Raw genomic sequence first — 20,792 nt, forward strand, 5'->3', positions numbered from 1 at the left:
CCTTTAAAACCAGTATTGATTACTTTCTGTAGCCCAGGGAAAGATTAGCTGCTTGGTGTGTGTACACATGTGTGCATACATGTGAGTGCATGTGTGGGGGTGGTGGGGCTGGGTAAGGAACAGAGGAAGGAAAGAGAAGGAAGCTGTTTGAACCAAGATCAGTTTGAGATGCCATCACTTAAAGTGAAAGTGAAAGTTGCTCAGTCGTGTCCAACTCTTTGGGACCCTATGGACTATAAAAGTCCATGAAATTCTCCAGGCCAGAAAAATGGAGTGGGTAGCCTTTCCCTTCTCCAGGGGATCTTCCCAACCCAGGGATCGAACCCAGGTCCCCTGCATTGCAGACGGATTCTTTACCAGCTGAGCCACAGCCACAAGGGAAGCCCAAGTGGGGAGGGAAGACTAGCAGAGCACAGTTTAGTTCCCCAGCAGGCAACTTTGGTCTTTGTTTTATGGTCCTTTCTGGTGATCACGGTCTTCTACCAGTGTTCAGCCTGTGTTCTGTGAGAACTGTTGCATCTGTAATGTATTTCTCTTTAAAAAAAAACCAATTTATTTATTTTTGGCTGCACTGGGTCTTTGCTGCTTCGCATGGTCTTTCTCTAGTTGCACTGAGTGGGGGCTACTCTTCGGCGTGGTGCACGGGCTTCTCATTGCTGTGGCTTCACTTGTTGCAGAGCATGGGCTCTAGGTGCACGGGTTTCAGTAGGTGTGGTACACAGGCTCAGTCGTTGCAGCTTGTGGGCTCTAGAGCAGGGGCTCAGTAGTTATGGCAAATGGGCTTAGTTGCTCCTTGGCTCGTGGAATCTTTCTGGACCTGGGATCGAACCCCTGTCCCCTGCATTAACAAGTGGATTCTTATCCACTGTGCCACCAGGTTAAGTCCTGTAGATATATTTCTGATACATCTATGGAAAGAGATGCACTCAATGTCTACCTACTATTCTGCCACCTTGGGACTACTGTTTGTGTTTTTAATCTGTTCTTTGTTTCAATAGAAGTTGACGCACCGGGACAACAGACTCTTCTGAATTCAAATGTAGATATACAGAAAGCACAGAAGCAAACAGTTTTAAGAATTATCATTGTCATTGCTTTCCTTAATCAACAAAGATAATCAAGAACTGACCTATATCCCAATCGATTGTTCTGATTTGGATAAAGAATATAATGTTTTGTTTGGTAGCATTTCATAAAAGAAATTTCTGGCTGAGACAGAATCTTTTAATGATTTTAAAGTTTATACTTAAATAAACACCCAAACTAGTATAAAGTTCCTGGAGAACTGGAAGATTTTGTAAATCGAGATGCTTTTGTTAAAAGTTCAGAGATATCAGGGAGGTTCTACTTTTTCAAGGAAGAAGAAGGATGTTTTAGAGACCAAGCCCATTATGATTTAAGTTAATGATTCTACATGAGCCAAATCAGTTTTACTATAATCTTGTCATAGATCATGAAATGGCAAATGAGTATTTTCACTGTTTTATTGACTTAATTAATTAAATAGCCCAGGTGGTGAGCTCAGTGGTAATAACCAAAAACTGAAATGTTATATAGGTTAGTGAAAGGGGAAAGGGGAGGATCCAGAAACTTAGACCAGAACTAGCCAATAGAATATGTAGTGAAAGCCACACATGTAATTTAATATTTTCTAATGGCTCAGAGAAAGATGCATTACTTGCGAGACAGAGAGAAGGTGTAATGTGAAGTCAAGGATGAAGTGGTCTCGCAGCTGGAACTTTATATCCCCAGCTTGGAACACTGTCACGGAAAGCACTCTCCAAGTGTTGATAAACTAACTGTACTTGTGGCTTATCATAGGATTACACTGTTTCATAGCTGAAAAAGGAGACCTGACAGCCTCTCATTTCAAATGAGATGAATTAGGCTGAAAGGAGCAAAAAGTAACTCACCTCAAGTTCCATAGCCAAAGTGGCAGAAGTAGAAATAACCACACAGTCTGTATTCCCTTTAGGCAGTTGTCCTCACTATTCTGTGCTGCCTCTGAATTATTGAGTCCTTCGTTTCTTTGCTCCTTGGTCTATTGAAAAGAGCATATGGGGTCAGGCACTGTGCTGTTAGGATATGGTGACGAATATGCCAATCCTTGTCCTCAAGGACATTATGTCATCCTGTGATGCTGTTCAGTTTTCATGGCAAACAGAGGATAGTAATAACACTTTAAAGGATATTTGTGACAAGCTCAGAGGGCTCTGAGAGGTAAGGGTTTTCTCTCCATTTATGAAGAGAAAACTCTTGAAGGAGTCAGCAGAGACCTGAGTGAACCACACTAACAGTATGATTCAGGAGAGGACAAAAAGCATGATCTCTTCCACTGAAATCACACTGAAAACTGCTTGATGGGCTGAATGAGGAGCCAGGCTCGAGTTCCACCCATCCTGAGGGAGAGAAAGGCTGTTCCACACACGTCAGTTAATTTACTCTACAGACACTTCATTATGGACCCTGAATGTTGGGCTCATGGAACATGGCACAATTTGGCAGCTGCTCTGAGAATTTAAGAGACAAACTGCCACAGGACTCTTTGGACTCTGGAGAGGCCATATTGTTCGTGGTCAAGAGAGGACTGGTAAAGCAAACAAACAATCAAAAAAGCCCCTAGATCAGCAAGTATCTTCCTAAGGCTAATAATACAACCTTTCATGAGGTTTGAGTTCCAAAGTTCCTATAACTCATCTCCCATTTCCTATGCCTTCCTTTCCAGTCATTGCTTCTATGGGTGTATATATTGCTTAATCAGGCTGTGCCTGTGATTTTTATAATTTGGGTTTAGCGATTAAAAATTTCCCCAAGCTGCTTTTCCACAATGTGTCTAAGTCATCATAATTGTTATTTTAGTGACTGCATAATATTCCATTCAGTAATCCTATCATGTTTTGTTTAAACTCATCATTAGCCAAGTTATTAAACAAATTGCTCCTTGGAATTTACTGATAATGATTGTGAATGGGTAAGAGTTTTCACCACCCTTCTAGGTTGTCACAGAGCCCCAAGTGGAGCTCTCTGTTGGGCTCAACTTCTTAATCAGGACCAGATAATGGGTTCCAGAAGTCTGTGACTGCCATCCCTACTTCTTAGGAAGGGAATGGAGCATGGGTCAACTTCATTTTTTAGGTCTTTGGGAAAATGTTATATTTCCCCAAATATCTCAGGAAACTGAGATGTTTTATCATCTATAAAAGTAGTTACAACTTCTGTTGTAGTTAGAACTTTTAAGTAAGGTTAAGTCCTTTTTGATACTGAGTCTATATGGGAGCAAAAAAATTTTTTGCCTATTATTTTAGCTTTCATTTGACCTGATAAAATGAGTTATGTATTCATCTGACCTTGGACAATGACTTAAACTGCTTTGATTTTCACTTTTTTCCATTTTCTACCTGGGAATGATTACATCTGGCTCGCCTGTCTCATGAAATGTAAACTGTAACGTCTTCTGACAAGTGCAAGGTGGATGCTATTATTAATCACTGGTGATGATTAATGATGATGATGAAAATCCCTAGATAATATCATCAGGCAGCAGTACACTCTGTGGATGTGTCCAGCTAGGATGCTAGCTAACACCAGTGATTTGTTCCCTAATGTAAATCTCTTCCTTTATCTGTAGAAAGATGCTTCTACAGATAAAGATGTGAGTAAGACTAGGCAAGGCGTTCTGAACTCACAGTGTCATCCATAGCATCAGCCAAGAAGAATTCCTCTAGTATTTTTGGGTGCTGCAGTGACAAAGGATACCAAGACCCAGGTGTAAACAGTTTATTATTGTTGTTATTTAGTCACTCAGACGTGTCTGACTCTTCTGCGACCCCATGGACTGCCAGAACTCCTCTGTCCCTGGGATTTCCCAGCAAGAATACGGGAGTGAGTTGCCATTTCCTTATCCAAGGGATCTTCCCAACCCAGGGATTGAAGCTGCATCTCCTGCATTGGCAGGTGATTCTTTACATTGCACCAACAGGGAAGCCCATGTAAACAATTGTTTCCAGGAATACGAGAAAGTGTCATCAAAAATGAAAGACAAGTTTGTGGCTAGGGAAGCATCTTCCCCATGCGTCTGAATACTCAAGTTTAGGTTTTGCCTGCGGGGATTAAGCCATACAACTCCGCACAGTGTCAGTGAGGGACACCTGACCCAGCTTCCGTGGTCTCAGCTGAAGGATTGCCTGAGCGTGCGCACAGTCACAGCAGCCTGTAAGTAAGCTTTATATGATGTACTCTTTTAAAAGTCACGTTTTAAAGAGGAAATTAGGTTTCATTTGTTTTGCTTAGATTTTTTAGGCTGTAATTATTTTTTCCTTCTCAGGCATTTTAGCATCATCTCAATGGCAAGCCACCCAGTACTCTTGCCTAGAAAATCCCATGGACGGAGGAGCCTGGTAGGCTGCAGTCCATGGGGTCGCTACGAGTCAGACATGCCTGAGCGACTTCACTTTCACTTTTCACTTTCACACATTGGAGAAGGAAATGGCAACCCACTCCATTGTTCTTGCCTGGAGAATCCCAGGGACAGCGGAGCCTGGTGGGCTGCCATCTATGGGGTCACACAGAGTTGGACACGACTGAAGTGACTTAGCAGCCACAGTCATTAGAAGACTGGGAAACAGTTCTGCACTCACTGTCTTAGAATTACAGCTCTCACCCGAATAAAGCCATAGATGTTTGTCCTGGGCAGAGAGGAAATGACTGATTTTGTCATTGTTCTCTTGGTCTGATTCTGTTCAGGTATCTTAGATACATAGGGTGATAGATTAACTCTTTCACAGCGGTGGAAGGCATATTCAATGAACCTACCTTCAAGGCATAGAGTATCTTCCCAGTATTTGCAAAGAATAAACTGTTGTCTCCTCCCTTATCAGGAGTTTAATTATACCATCCTCATCTTGAGAAGAGGTGAGAGCATAGGTCATTTTTATTTAAATCTTTTAAAAAATTAAGATAAAGAAAGTGAGATCATATACGCTAAAGAAGGCTGCCACAGAAGATAAAGTCCACAAAGCCACTGAGTACCAAAAAAAAGGAAGGTGAGGTTCAACTAGGGTTGCATCTGACGATTCATGTCCAGACAATGATAACTGCTTCTGAAGCGAATGGGGCTTCCCCTCCAGGGGTAGAGTTCCAGTCGTGTGAGATGAACCTGCCTTATGAACCTGCCTAAAGTGGCTTCTTATCCTCATACCTTTGGTAAATCTTCATCATAGTACTATTTTTGTACATCACCTTGAGTAAGTAGAAGGGCTTATTTGTATTAAGTGGGCAAGCAGTTGACAAAGGGGATTTTTTTGTTGTTTTATTTATTTTTAATTGAAGGATAATTGCTTTACAGTGTTGTGTTGGTTTCTACAAAACATCAGCAGGAACCAGCCATAGATTTACCCACGACCCAAGGGGACATTTCTTAACCTGACTAGGAGAGAAAGCCAGCATCAAAACACTAAGCATTCAGGAGCCACAACCTTCCTCTGCATCTCTTGCTTCTATGTAATTTGCTTTCTCAAAAATCTGGTCGGTAAACCACCTGCAACAGAATCACCTGAAGAGTTTGTTTAACTTCAGATTCCTGGGTACAATCCCAGACCTGCTAAATTGGAATCTCTGGGGCAAGGTCAAGAATCATATTTTTAACAAGCACTTGAGGTGATTCTTCTGTTTGAGAATCACTCCCTTCATGTTGGGTAAAGAAATGGTTCTCAAGAAAGTGTGCCCGGGACCTGCAGCAGCAGCCTTACTTGGGGGCTCGTTCAGTCAGTTGTCTCTCAGTCGTGTCTGACTCTTTGCGACCCCATGGACTGCAGCACACCAGGCCTCCCTGTCCATCACCAACTCCCGGGGCTTGCTCAAATGCAGGTCCATCGAGTTGGTGATGCCATCCAACCATCTTATCCTCTGTCATCCCCTTCTCCTGCCTTCGACCTATCCCAGCATCAGGATATTTTCCAGTGAGCCAGTTCTTTGCATCAGTGGCCAAAGTATTGGAGTTTCAGCTTCAGCATCAGTCCTTTCAATGAGTATTCAGGACTGATTTCACAGCATGAAAAGGGAGCTAGAAATGCAAATTCTGGGGCCCTAGAGCAGACCTGCTGAATCAGAGACTCTGGGGCGGGGCCCAACAGTCAGTTCAATGAGCTCTCCAGGGGATTCTGATGCGCAACAAAGTCTGAGAAGCACTGAGATGAATACATTCATTTCCTTCAGAAGCTCTTTACAATAGTAGGGGAAAGACTTATGAAGAGAATCTGATTCATTTGCAATGCTTGGTTTTTGTTTGTAATCAAGAAATCTCAGTTTAGAAGGAACTTTATAGAGACTTAGTCCCGCCCTCTCTCTGGCATTTGAAACCCTCTTTTTCTCCCTTTCTCTCTTCCTTCCTTCCCTCGTTTCTTTTCCTTCTTTCCGTCTTGAAACTGTTGACAACTTATTGGAGCCTATTTCACTCTAAGATAAATCTAAATGTTAGAAATTCTGACTCAGAGTACTGAGTCAAATTCTGCGACACTCTACTTTGGACCATGCTATCCTGACTCTAGTATCTGGAATCTACACAGAACAAATCCAGTCCTCTTGTCTATTGCAGATCTTACAGAAAATGGTTTCTTCCCTCTAGATTTTTTCTTGCCAAGGCTGTGAGATTCCTCATTTACTTGATCTTCAGAAGTACTCCACTTTTTCTTCTTTATTTTTAACATTTTTAAAAGATATTGTGTTGCTCAGCATGAGCTGAAAGTATTCAGTGATAAGCTCAGAGGAGTATATCTTAGACTCTATCTGTAACCATCGTTGTCTTTGATGTATTCCACTCTCCTCTTGTCCAACCTCGCCTGCTCTATGTTTCACTGAATCATACCACTGACTTGCACTGAGCTCACAGTTAAGTGAAACCCTAGGCTTACCTAACTCTGTCTGTCTGTCTAGATATTACCTTTTCCAAGTAATTGAAAATCTTTCCCTCTAGGATGTCAGTAACATCAGCCCTTTAACCAGCACCCATCGTTTAGGCTGTTTCACTACTTCATTATGTTTATTTGCATTATCAAATAATCCAAGTTTCTTCAATGTGTCAGTCAAAATTATGCAAAACTCTTAATATTTGCCTTGCTAAAATCTAGATACAGGATGTCTCCAAAGCCAATGGTAGGTATTCTACCAACGTAATATGTCTATCTAAAGGAAATGAGGTTAGTTTGCCTTCGCTTGTTTTAGTAATCACCACTTCCTTTTCTGTGTTAATAGTCTTATAATATTAATTGACAAGTCAAAAAATTCATGAGATGCACCACTTTTAGCTGGATGAGGAATGCAGTTTTTCTGTGTGGTTAAGACATTCTATCAAAACAATGGACACGCCTTTCTTTCCTTAGTTTAAGAGGTTTTTTATATCCTCAGGGTGAGTTCTTGTATTAATATCTTTGTACAGTAGTTTCACCTAGAGTAATACCATTATAATTCTTCCTGGGGTCCCTGGATCTTCAGGATATATATATTCCTTCTTGGCTTATTCCTCTTCTCTTTCTAGTAGGTCTGTGCTCACTAACACAGGTATGATTTGGCCAGTAGATGTAGATGAATATTTTAGTCTGGCAGTTTACAAAATATGATTTAGGGATTTCTAATTAATCCCGGGGCTAGGTCTCATAAGAGTTATTATTTACATTTTGGTAATAAATGTTTGCTTAAGTTGGTCATGAATAAATAAGTTTTTTAATAAAAATAAAGACTTTTATTACCATTTTATTGGGACAGATATCATTCATTTTTAATTCCAATGAGGGGGTTTTATTCTGTTTTAATAATGCACATCACATTATAGCCCTCAAGCCGCTCACTAATTAAATGAATGCTTTGGACCAAATGATCCCTAAGGTATAGTCAAACTCTAGAATTATATTATTCTAAACTTTGAGATGGAAATAAAATTTAAAATAATTCTTAAGTTAAGCCACAACACACACACACACACACACACACACACACATACACATAACCTGTAAAACTGATGAAATCTGAATAAGGTGGCTAGATTGCATCAATGTCAATTTCCTGCCTGTGATGTTATACCATAGTCTTTACAAAATATTCCCTTAGGGAAAACTGGGTGAGGATATGTTGAATCTCTCTGTATTGTTTCTTATAAAAATGTGAATCCATGATTATCTCAAAATAAAAAGTTAAAAAAATAAAACCAGAGTGTTATAACAGGATATTGGAAGCAAAGAGGCCGTGCTTGTCTATCTACTAGTTTAAATAGATTAGCTAACCTTTCTGAAACTCAGTTTCTTTGTCAGCCTTAAAGTGGGAATATGAATTCCTCCCTAATGGGATTATTGGAAGAATTATAGGAGACAGTATGTGTAAACATATCCTATGGTTCATACTCCATGACAGAATTCAAGAAATGTTGGTTCCTTTCCCCCAGTGCTGCTTCTCTGCTCTGGAAAAGAAACTAGGACAAAACAGCCTTGCTGCAGCTCTCCTAAAAAAAGACGACATATGACCTGAAGCTGAAGACAGTTTAGAAGTATACATTAGTGAGATGAGCCCCATAGCAGTGGAGTGAGTAATGCCGTTACATAACTTGCACAAATCACCAGGCAGATTGGCTAACATGGCTTGGCACAGTTTACTGATGAAATAAAATAACAAGGCGGCTTCCAAACCCAGCCCGAGTCAGGGAGTCCCGACATAGCAGCCAGAGTCAAAATCCAGAATGACTACATAGGCCTTGGAGCTTTGGCGTTTCAGTTGACTCAGACATGCAGTAAATCTGTATAAGTGGAAAAAAACAAAAGTGATTTCTCTCTGGCTGGCCCCTTGAATAATTGTCCCCATGGGGCTTAGAGGAGCTTTCTTTCCCTTGCAAAAATTCATAATCTTGTCTCCCAAATATGAGTTTTCCATGCAGCTGCACAGATGAGAACTAGGAAGAGACTAAGGAAAATAGACATGTCTTAGCCCTGAGGATGTGGTTGTTGACTGAATGGCCAAGATGTGTCTCCCATCTGTCTCCTAAAATGTTTAGAGTTTTGCAGGCCTCTGTCCTCACCCTTGATATGATGAATGTTTTTGTCAGTAAGTTGGATAGAAACATAGAAGGTAAGCCCACCAAGTTTTCAGATTATACTGGGGTAAATGGAAGTCTAGGGACAGAATTACAATTTTTTAAAATGATTGGCAGGCTCTGGGGGCACTAACTCATCATAGCAAGTTGTAATTTAATCAGGGTAGTGTTAAAGCCTGCACTTCAATATCAAAAGCAGAAAAATACAGGTTAGAAAAGGCTTAGGTTGACAACGGTGTTGTATGAAAAAGTTGTAGGGGTTTTATTAGACTACGAAAAAGGTATGAGCCAAAAGTATGGTGTGATTGATGAAAAAAGAGGTTCCGTTCCGTTGCTCAGTCGTGTCCAACTCTTTGCAACCCCGTGGACTGTAGCCTACCAGGCTTCTCCGTCCATGGGATTCTCCAGGCAAGAATACTGGAGTGGGTTACCGGTTCCTTCTCCAGGGGATCTTCCCTACCCAGGGATCAAACCCGGGTCTGCCGCATTGGAGGCAGACGCTTTAACCTCTGAGCCACCAGGGAAGCCCTGAAAAAAGAGGTTAAGGACCAGTAAAAGGAACATAATCTTTCTACTTTACATAATTTGCACTGGTTAGACAATATTCTTTGTAGTGCATTCAATCATGGTCTAAATTTAAGAAATATATTGATAGATTCAAAATGGTCACTAAGAGAAGGAAGGAAAAAGGAGGGCCAACTTCTAAAAAAATATCCCTAAGTTTTATTGTTTAAAAGATGATTGCAGGAAAATAAGAATACTCAGCTATCTTTTAGATATCATGTAGAAGAAGAGTAAACTTGTCTATTTTGCTCTGAAAGGCAGAAGCAGGATTAACGAGAGTTCATGGAAACAGATTTTGGCTCAGCAGAAGGAAAAATTTTCAAATAATTACAACAGTTCAGTGACAAAAAAAAAAAAAGACTATCTTATTACATTGTGAGCTTCCTGTCACTGGAAATAGTCAAGCTAAGGCTGGATGAGTGTCTGTCATGAATTCTGAAGGCTCCCAGCATTAAACAAGAGCTCGGGGTGGGTGACCTTTGAGATCACTTCTAACTCTCATAGTCTATGATTTAAGTGAGCATGAATGCCAAGGCTGCTTGTGACATGCCAGAGGCACTTTTTCAACTCTTGGCTCTGATTCTGACCAGCTGTGTGACCTTCAGCTAAGAAATTAACCATTTCTTCTTCCAGTTTCCTTGTCCATAAAGTGAAGGAGCTGGAGTTAATGATGCTTAAGTTCTTCTCAGCACATCTGTGTCATTGATCAGCATCCTCTTAACTATAGCATGCTGGAAAAGTTGAGTTTGAGTTGATGCCTGCCATCTTTGTGAGTCATCTTGCAGGAAGAAGCCTGAAAGACCAAAAGCCATTGTTGATCCTGGGGGCCATTGAACTAACTCTCAATTTCTTGTTGGCAGGAGAGTGGGTGATTGTGATCCTGGAATTTGTTCCCATGGGATCTGTGGCAGGAAGTTGATTAAATAACTGATAATCTGGTTTCTTTCAAACACCTGTACATTCTGGCTGAGTTCAGCAATGCCTCTGCAAGCAGCTTAGAAGAAATAAGTATCATATGACCATTGCAGTGTAGCTCTGTCCTTTACAAAGCAAACCTTTGTTCTTTATTTCCTTAATGATCTGGCAGTTTCTATTGAACTTTGTTTATAATCATGAGAACCAGTATCCATAAAGCAACTTATTATGTCAGGTACTATTCTAAAAGTTTTATATAAATTAATTTATCACTTTATAAGCTAAAAATTTAATGATGAAACCAGTAATTAGACCCTTTTTAACATATGGAAAAAGAGTAGTTAAAATCCGATCTAAGTCTGGCTTAATTATAGATTCCAAAATGAAGATTCATGCCCTTATTCTTTTAAATTTTATTACTACTGTTCAATGACTATAATTTCCTTTATGGTTCATTTGGTTACTAATACTTTTCTTCTCTGCCTAGATTAAGGTGCTCCATCCTGCACCATTACTACATTCTAGCTCTTCTGTTTCTTCTTTGACTTTTCTCTGACTCCACATCTTGCCTTCAAATCTCATTTCATCAGTTATGTTTTCCAAAAATCTTTGAAAAATCAACCATCAGTGGGAGTGTCATAGTTTTTTTAATATATAAATATACATGGTATTTATAGGATTTCAGATTCTTCCCTCGGTTACTTGGATCAGTTTGAGAAGAAATAAATAAATGTATGCTTCTTGTAAGGACCTGAAGAACTTAAACCTCATTTGTAGGCTCACGGGTCTGGCAATACTCACTTCATCTAAGTACCACATTTTCTTCCATCTCTGTTTCCTTAGGCTGGAAATGAAAACAGCTGTTAAAAATAAGAGCTCGTGAGTCAGTTTTGAATCTCAACGTAGTAATTACAGTTTCCATCTCAGTTGGTATAGTTCCTCCCAGTGTACTGAGTCCCATATCACATCCCCTTGTTGTCAACTTTATACCAAAATCTTAATTTGTCTTTTCCAAACCTCTAAGGTTAAACACTAAATCAATTGCCAAACCAATAAAGAGTAATAACAAAGAAGAAAATGCTTCAATTTAAAAACCTGATTCTTGGGACATGCCCTTTTTCTGAATTAGATTTTAACCAGTCTTTCTGTTGATATTAGAAATGTCAGGTACTCTTCCACATTTTTGAATGTGGACCTTCTGGGTGTCATGGTATCCTCATTGTGAAGAATTTTGCTCATCCTCTTAGAAAGGGTATTCCTTGAGTTGTAGTTTCTCTTTTCCAAGTTCCTGAGGCTTATGACCTAGTTCATCTACAATCTACTAATTGATTGTCCCCCTTTGAAGCAGATTGATCCTCTTTAGGTTCTTTCTGCTCAGTCCCCAAATCAACCGCTGGGTCACTGACTGAGCAGTCCCATTGGCTAAAGCTTTCCCCCCAGCAAATCAGCTGCCTTCAGTCTAACATCACCCTATGAATACAGATCCTGTGCTTTTGGCAAAAGAATTTTGTGTCCTACTGGGGAGAAGCAGAAGATAGGATACTTGGCCCTTTCTGTCACTTCACCTTGCCCACTTTATTTCCCTTTCCTAAGTTTTGATTTCTTTATTGTTAGATTAGATTGTTTCTAAAATTCACTTCCTTGCTAATATTCCTGTAGTTTGGTTATCACTGTATCCTCCATGAGCTAGGTTTATGTGTTGAAAATTCTCTGGGTTAGTTTGGGCTGCTCTAACAAATATCATACTCTTGGAAGTCCAAGACCAAAGCAGTGGTAGACCTGGTGTCTGGTGAGAGAGAGAGAGAGTCAGAGAGAGACAGAGGAAGGAGAGCCAGGGAATGAGCCTTTTCTTTTTTTAAAATTGGAATATAGTTGCCTTGTAGTGCTGTGTTAGTTTCTGCTGTACAACAAAGCAAATCAGCCATGCATATGCATCTATCCCCTCCCTCTTGAACCCCACTCCTCTAGGTCACCACAGAGCACTGAGCTGAGCTCCTTGAGGTATACAGTAGGTTCCCACTAGCTATCTGTTTTACATATGGTAGTGTATATATGTCAATCCCAATCTCCCCATTCATCCAGCCCCTCTTGACTCTCCCCTCATGTCCACATGTCTGTTTTCTATGTCTGTGTCTCTATTTCTGCCCTGCCAATAAGGAGATAGCAACCCACTCCATATGCTTACCTGGGAGATCCCCTGGACAGAGGTGCCTGGCAGGCTACACTCCATGGGGTTGCAAAGAACTGGATACAACTTAGCAACAAACAACAACAATCATTTTTCTAGATTCCACAAAAATGTGTTAATATATGATATTTGTTTTTCTCTTTCTGACTTACTTCACTCTCTGTGACAGACTCTAGGTCCATACAGGTCTCTGCAAATGACCCAATTTTGTTCCTTTTTATGGCTGAGTAATACACATTGGAGAAGGAAATGGCAACCCACTCCAGTGTTCTTGCCTGGAGAATCCCAGGGACGGGGGGAGACTGGTGGGCTTCCGTCTATGGGGTCGCACAGAGTCGGACACGACTGAAGTGACTTAGCAGCAGCAATATTCCATTGTATATTATGTATATGGGTACTACGTCCACCATAAGGGATCTACCCCTTCGTGACCTAATTACCTCCCAAAGCCTCCATTTCTAAATATCACATTTTGGGGATTAGGGTTTTAATTATGAATTTTAGGAGACACAAGCATTCAGTCCATAGCAGAAATTGGGCATATTTGCATGCATGGAGTGATTTGTGGAATTCTGGGAAGGCCATTCAGCAGACTTAAAAACCCTGTGCCATTAGGTATCCCTTCCTTTGTGGTAGGATATTACCTCTCAGATAGAATACCTTTTAAAATCCAATATGTTTGGAAAGGCAAACCCCAAAACTAATATGTGAGGTAGTATAGTGTGGTGCTTTGAAGTAGGTTCTTGAATCAGACTGCCCAAGTTCATTTGCTTATTGGTGTGGGATCTTAGGCAATTAATTGACCTTTCTGTGCTTTCAGTCTCCTCATCTATAAACTAGAGATGGTAATAACACTCACCTCAGAGGATTCTGTGAGATTTCACTGACATGCATAACATACCGAGAAGTTTCTTACTATATGTTTTAACAATTATTATCCTTCATTTGCAAAAATCAGCCTCTTATATTGATGTCCTTTTGACAAAAAGTTGGTATCAGTTGATATTTTGTTTGGGAAACTGGGAGGGGGTACCTTGGATACATGAGGCACTTTAAGGAATAGTCTGCTTTCCTGAGGTGTTACAGTTGGTGGCATAAAGCCACTAGAACCTGGATGTCTGAGGAAAACGTTTACAAGAGAGATAAATGGGGATAGATTTGCTTCTGGTCATAACCAGCATGTCTGGTAACTGATAGAGTTAATCAGCTGGTATAATGAGGAAGTCATGTGATATGCACCTGAAAGTTCATTTTCATTCATGCAAATGACCTTTGAGTTTTTTTGTTGTTGTTTTCTTTTTTTGAAATATTGATTTATTTATTTGACTACGATGGATCTTAGTTGTAGCACCTGGGGTCTTTCGTTATGGCATTTGAACTCTTAGTTGCAGCACATGGGATCTAGTTCCCTGACCAGGGATGGTACCCCAGCCCCCTGCATTGGAGCGTGGAGTCTTAGCCACTAGACCAGCAGGCATGTCCCCACCTGCAAATGAACTTTGAATTCAGTACTTAACTTTTTTATGTCTCATAATTCTATTCCTTGTAATATTGAGGTAATGGTCTCTGAAACATGGAAGAATATTAAATTAAGAATTTTTTCTTTGCTAAATGCCCTTGCCTCTTTCTTTTAGATTATATGAAGCAGACAACATTTGAAGCCCAAGCCTTTTTGGAAGCTGTTCAATTCTTTCGACAGGAGAAAGGACACTATGGCTCGTGGGAAATGGTCACTGGGGATGAAGTCCAGGTAACATGCAGCTCAAAAATTTGGATCCTGTTCTCTAAGTGGTAGGAGGTCAGGATCATAATAAACTATCAAACAAAAAAGTTGCAGGCATGGAAGATGTGGTTCCATAGGCCATTTCTCTCATTGTCTGGAAAGAAGTGTTTGATCAGCAAGCTATTGAGCACTCTAAAGACCTCCAGACTGGGCACTCCAGACCTCCAGCAGGGCAGCCCAGACAACTGCAGCTATAGTAGAAGAGCCACTTCCAATTTCTTTCCAGAAAAAGCATATTCTCTCAACTGACCTGTGCTTCAAGACTAGCAGCAAATGTGAGCAGTGTGGCATCGTACAAAGTTTGTGGTGGGACTTTAAGTCAGCAGATTTGGGTTAAAGCCTGCCAAGTTATTTAACTTCTCTTAGTTTTAGGTTGCTCCTCTGAAAAAATAGGAATGATAGTGTTTGCCTGACAGGGTTGTGAGAATTAAATAAGATGTTGTTGGAAAAGTAGTTGGCAAATAGCTGTCTTCATCTATGGAATGATTTATAAATGAAGCAATTAAAGGATACCAAATTTGAAAGCATTAGATAGTTTCCTAGATGTTTCATTTACCTTTTCTAGTGCTCTATCTCCTGTGGTCCAGGTCCATAGTTTCCCATGACCTTGTTTAAATGTCAATCAGAGGCTAAGTGTCTGGGTTGGTTTGGTACCAGGTACATTGTTATAGATCTCCAAGGAAACTATGTTTCATGATGTGACCCCATCCCCCATGAGGACACCAATCACAGGCTGATTCAGCCAGGAAGAGGCTGGGTGTGGACATTATTTAATTAGAAGCGCAGAGGGTCCAAGAATGCTCTTCTTTAACTTCCCCTCATAGCCCGAATGCCTCTTTTGGGGGCCAGTGAAATTTGTTATTAGGGAACAGTATTTGGAAGATGCCAGATGGTATCTTGCTTTTATATGATCATTAAATATCTAAAGCTAGAAACATTTTCTCATGGTAATGGGCTGTTCTTTATTGTTTTAACATATGACACAGAATCTCCTCCTCTTCTGTCTCCTTCTCCTCTTTCTTCCCTCCTCCTCCTTCCCCTTCTTTTTCTTTGGTAGATTCTAAACTCATTTATTTCCCATCCTGAGACTTACTCAAGAACTTTAGTCAATAACTGATTTCTCATATTTGGAGGAAGCACATCCGTTTCTAGTTTCAAGTTAAACAGTTATTTAGCTCCTTGAGTTAAGCTAAGGTACTTGTTTAATTTTTTTTCTTTCATTTGAAATCTTATATCAGCTCACATTCCTTCACTATCCCATGGAAAGCAGATACCTAAAAATTCTTTTCTGAGAGTTGAATATTGAGTTTGGGTTTTTTGGGGAGGGGGGAGGATTGACTTTCTGCTCTTTGCTTTGGGCTGATATGTGTGAATTGCTTTAAGGTGTGAGAGAATGAAATGACTCATGCCTTGCCATTCTGGTGAGGCGAGACATACCTAGAAGCATCCAGAGAACAAGGCAGTCTTAGAGGTGTATATGGGACCATGTGTGGTCTGCACATATATGGACATCATAAAGCATTAGCAGCAGTCATAGGAAGGTGTTAATTTTGCAGAATAAAAAAAAATATTTGAGTCGATTCTCATGAGGTGGATGAACCTAGAGCCTAATATACAGAGTGAAGTAAGTCAGAAAGAAAGAAATAATTATATTAACACATGTATATGGAATCTAGAAATATGGTACCATATTTCATCTAGAAATACTATGATCCTATTTTCAGATCAGCAAAGGAGACACAGACATAAAGAACAGACTTTTCGACACAGTGGGGAAAGAATAGGGTGGATGATTTGAGAGAGTAGCCTTGAAACATATACACTAACATATGTAAAATAGAGAGACAGTGGGAATTTGCTGTATGATTCAGGGAACTCCAAATGGGGCTCTGTGACAACCTAGTGGGTGGGAAGGGGTAGGAGGTGGGAGGCAGTCTTGAGAGGGAGGGGACATATGTACACTTATGGCTGATTCATGTTGATGTATGGCAGTAACCAACACAGTATTGAAAAGTAATTATCTTCCAATTAAAAATAAAATTAAAAAATACCTTAAAGGGGAAAAAGAAACAGAAGAAATCAGTCAACGCTTTTAATCCTCCAGAAATCTGAGTTTCTTTCATAAAGTCACAGCCTCGTAAAATGTGAGCACTGGAAGGGCATTTCAGGATTATTCATCCAGTACCTTCCAGGTGGGAGAAAGAATGTTCGGAGAAGTTAGCCCAAGTCACAAAACCAGTCTGTGACAGAAATGCATTTTGAGCCATGGCAGGTGAACCTTGAAGAAGCTGCTGAAAGGAAATAACTTTCAAGACTTTTCCTGCGTGAGGCCTGGTGAGGGTAAACTTCATCCTAACTGTTACACATGGAACTGAAGCAACGTCTATCCTAAGACTCACAGAAAAAACAGATCAAGGTCCCAGAGAAGCTGCCAAGTAGTTAAAGAAAAGGCCATAGCATGACTGAGTTTGAGAATATGACATCTTTTGTTTAAAGCACTGAATTTATTTGCGTTGTTTTCATGTCTGCTAAGAACTTAATTATAACATTGTCCTAACCCCTTCTACCCTAGGAGACTGTATTCAGAAGATTTTCAGCAATGCTACATTATTATCTTCATAGTAATGACTCATACAGCAAGTATGGCATGCCCTCGTGCTGATGGTTATTTTAGGCAAGTGTCCAGGCAAAGCAAATATCTTAGAATAATTTGCCTGACAGACTATTAAGGTGAAAATATTTGTACCCCAGTAAAAGCATCAGTATATTTTCTACTTGTCAATTAAAAATGTATCAAATGAAGTCATGAGGGAAAGCTTTTTGGAAAATGTAAATACAAGTTATGTGATTTATTTTTTATTTGCTTTTAAATTAACCAGATGGGTTAAGAGAACAGCTCAAAATTCCCACACATCAGGGTGGTTTCAAGACCAGAAAGCTATCCACATTTTTCCCTTGTCCATATGTTCAAGTCGTCTTTTTCTGGTGACCTTGAATGTGACCCGCTTTAAATGGATTATTTCACACTTGGCTGCTCAGTAACACGAAAGGCACGAGGCCAACAGCCTGGTCAGACCATGGAGTGAGCCTCAGTAAAGAGGGCGGTACTGCTGGGCCTCACACCTTCCCCATAGCTGCAGCATATGGAAGGTAAATGCAGTGTGGCCTTCCCAAGATGAAGCTGAAGCGCCAACACTTTGGCCACCTGATGCGAAGAATGGACTCCTTAGAAAAGACCCTGATGCTGGGAAGGATTGAGGAGATGAAGAGAAGAGGGAGACAGAGGACGAGATAGTGCAGAACAGGGAAGCCTGGCGTGCTGCAGTCCATGGGGTCATAAAAAGTCAGACACGACTGAGCAACTGAACAGCAACAGCTCAGGGAGTGAGCCTGGAATTGTTGGTTTTCATCAACCTAATGATGTGTTTGGTTTCTTATATGTGTGATGGAATTTTTAAATCTCCCAGTTAAATCCCAGCAGTTAAATGTACACACACGCCCCTTTTTTTTAAAGCACAGGAAATAGTTTTAGGTTCCTTATGGTCAAACTCAGTGGGTTCTATTCTGAAGGAAGAAGGTTCGGGAAGCCCTTCATTAATATGATTTGTTTTTATTAAATTAACTGCTTTCTCCCTGCTAGCCCCAGGGCTCTGGACCCTGCTCATGGAGGGCTGACCAAGGTAGGGAGTCCCAGAGCAGGTCCTGGGCTGGTGAGGAGCAGTTCACAGTCAGAGGGGGCTGGGGCTGACAGATACAGAAACAAGATAAACTGTTGGGAGGAGGCAGAGTTGGCTGTTGCCTGCCCAAGGGCTGTTCCCTAATCTCACACTCCCGCCCCGCTTCTCCATCAACCCACTCTCATCCCCCTTCTTTTTTTTCCAGACATATTTCCTTTCCAATCCCTTAAGTTATAAAATAGAACCAAATTTCTTGGAACATTGTATGGGAAAGACTAAAAGCAAACTACAAGCCCACCCAAATGGAGCACTTTTTTTCTTTGGACTGTGTAACATTTTCGTCTTTCAAATCTTCTTCACACTCATGCTCAGATTCGAGCCAATCTCTGCAAAAGGATGGATGTGGATAATTATTATGATTTTTGAATTTAATACTTTTTAACTAAGACAATATTTCCCATTGACTTTAAGTTCTGGCTTTAGTCTCCTTAGGCTCTTAGCTCACGGTCCCAGTGCCAATGCTTTCGTCACTCTTGGGCAGGTGTGTTCCAACAAGAATTTACTCCATTGGGTAAGATCAGGTTTATGAATTATTAATTATGTACTTGAACCCAGTTTGGGCACTTGCTGATTTCTACGGGATTTACACATGTCAGGTTTCTCTTTAACGCCTCAAAAATCCTCAAAAATGGCATCACTGACTCGATGGACACAAGTTTGAGCAAACTCCGGGGTGATGGACAGGGAAGCCTGGCATGCTGTAGCCCATGGGTTGCAAAGAGTCAGACACAACTGAGCAACTGAACTGGCCTCTTGACTGCTCCCCAGATAATGATTAAGAATAGTCAAAACATCCCCGGCAGTGAATTACTAGGACTAGTGGAAATCCTACCCCTGTTACAATTGTAGTCACACCTGAAGTTCCACATCACAGATGATGGAACTTCCCTGGTGGCACTGACTCCCAGCCTTCTCTCCTAGGATCTCACAGACCTAGGCGGACTGAGCGACTCACCCACCTCCACCCTGGGAGTGTTCCTGTTCAGTTCATCTAGACTGTTACAGCCCCTGTAAACAGAGCCATTTTGAAAGGCAAACTCTAGTGAGCTCATGAGTATTTCCACTAGCATGAGACTGACCGGTGACCTTAAAGAAAGTCTTTCCCAAATCTTAATTTGAGTGTTTATGAGCAGGTCAATTATTTTGGACAAATATTTTTTTTTCAATTCACAGAGCAAATGTCAAATGATTCTCTACTATGATTCTGCTTGCCTCCTTTCCCCAAGTTACTCTTGTTCTAATCTTGGGCTGCAGCCTGCTATTGAAAGCTGAGCTGTGAGCCCCAAAACTCACGGCAGATCTAAATCTAAACAACAAAATGGTTCCAATTCCAGTGGGGGAATATAAAGAAGAAAGGCCAGTGTTACGTGGGACCTTATGTGCAGACAGGTAAATCACTGCTCACATTCAAAAGAAATACTTCCATTGAGCCAAGCAAAATTTTAGGAAAGACTTGGAAACAATTTAAAAAAAAATACTCTGAAAACTGTAGACATCCCCTCCCCATAGTCTCATCCCACCAATGTCCAGTTGTTCCAAAGCATTTGTTACTCCCTTCTTTTTCTAAACTTTAAAGAAGATGGAGATGGGATTCAGGGTGCAGTAGGGACAAAGAGCATGAAGACACTTAGATCCCAGGAAAGTTCAAGAGGAAACAGTGGTCTCAGGGGATACAGACAAGGATTCGAGCTGCCAAAACCAAGCCTTACTCCCTTCACAATTTTGCTAAGGATACCCTTATCCATAACTGACGTTTCCCCTCTTATCCTAAATGCATTAGATTGTGCTATTTCAAATAGTAGAAGTTCAAGTTGAAGAATTTTCCCTTTCCAGTAGGAAAATATCAGCAGGCGTGACTGTTCCCTGCAGATATTTAGAACATTTACCCTCTATGACTCTTCCTAGAGATTTCTGATGTCTCAGACCCAGAGTTAAACTATTAACCTAACAGATTTCATGGAGTGCAGGACAATCTTATGTAGCCAGGACAGTCAGTCAATTCAGTCACTCAGTCAAGTCTGACTCTTTGAGACCCCAGGGATGGCAGCACATCAGGCTTCTCTATCCATCACCAACTCCCGGAGTTTGCTTGAACTCATGTCCATTGAGTCAGTGATACCATCCAACCATCTCATCCTCTGTCATCCCTTTCTCCTCCTGCCTTCAATCTTTCCCAGCATCAGGGTCTTCTCCAATGAGTTCGTTTTTATGTATCAGGTGGCCAAAATATTGGAGCTTCAGCATCAGTCCTTCCAATGAATCTTCAGGACAGGGGTGGCCAGTTATGACACCTTCAGTTGGCCTGAGGCGCGGATTTAGGTGTTACCAGCTAAACCAGCTCTGAGGCTTTCTTCTTCCTCTTTTTTTTTGTTTTTTCACTTCAGCATTTTTTTTCAATTCGAGTATAGCTGCTTTACAACATTGTGTTATTTTCTGCCGTGCAGCAAAGTGAATCAGCTAGATCTATACATATATCTCCTCTTTTTTAGATTTCCTCCCCACATAGGTTTATAAGTCACCACAGAGTATTGA

General features: G+C 40.7%; 1 protein-coding gene across 1 annotated transcript in view; it reads left to right on the forward strand.

Moving 5' to 3' along the window:
- The window catches only part of NIBAN1 (niban apoptosis regulator 1), a 182,140-nt gene that overhangs the window by 136,999 nt on the left and 24,349 nt on the right, over positions 1 to 20,792 (forward strand). The window contains exon 6 of the mRNA XM_055419109.2: positions 14,375 to 14,490. Coding sequence (XP_055275084.2) covers positions 14,375 to 14,490 — 116 coding nt within the window. The remainder of the gene's footprint in view (positions 1 to 14,374; positions 14,491 to 20,792) is intronic.

Source organism: Moschus berezovskii, chromosome 17 (assembly GCF_049115385.1).
Source record: "Moschus berezovskii isolate FMDL1 chromosome 17, NW_MosBer_1.0, whole genome shotgun sequence".
NCBI classification, from domain to species: domain Eukaryota; kingdom Metazoa; phylum Chordata; class Mammalia; order Artiodactyla; family Moschidae; genus Moschus; species Moschus berezovskii.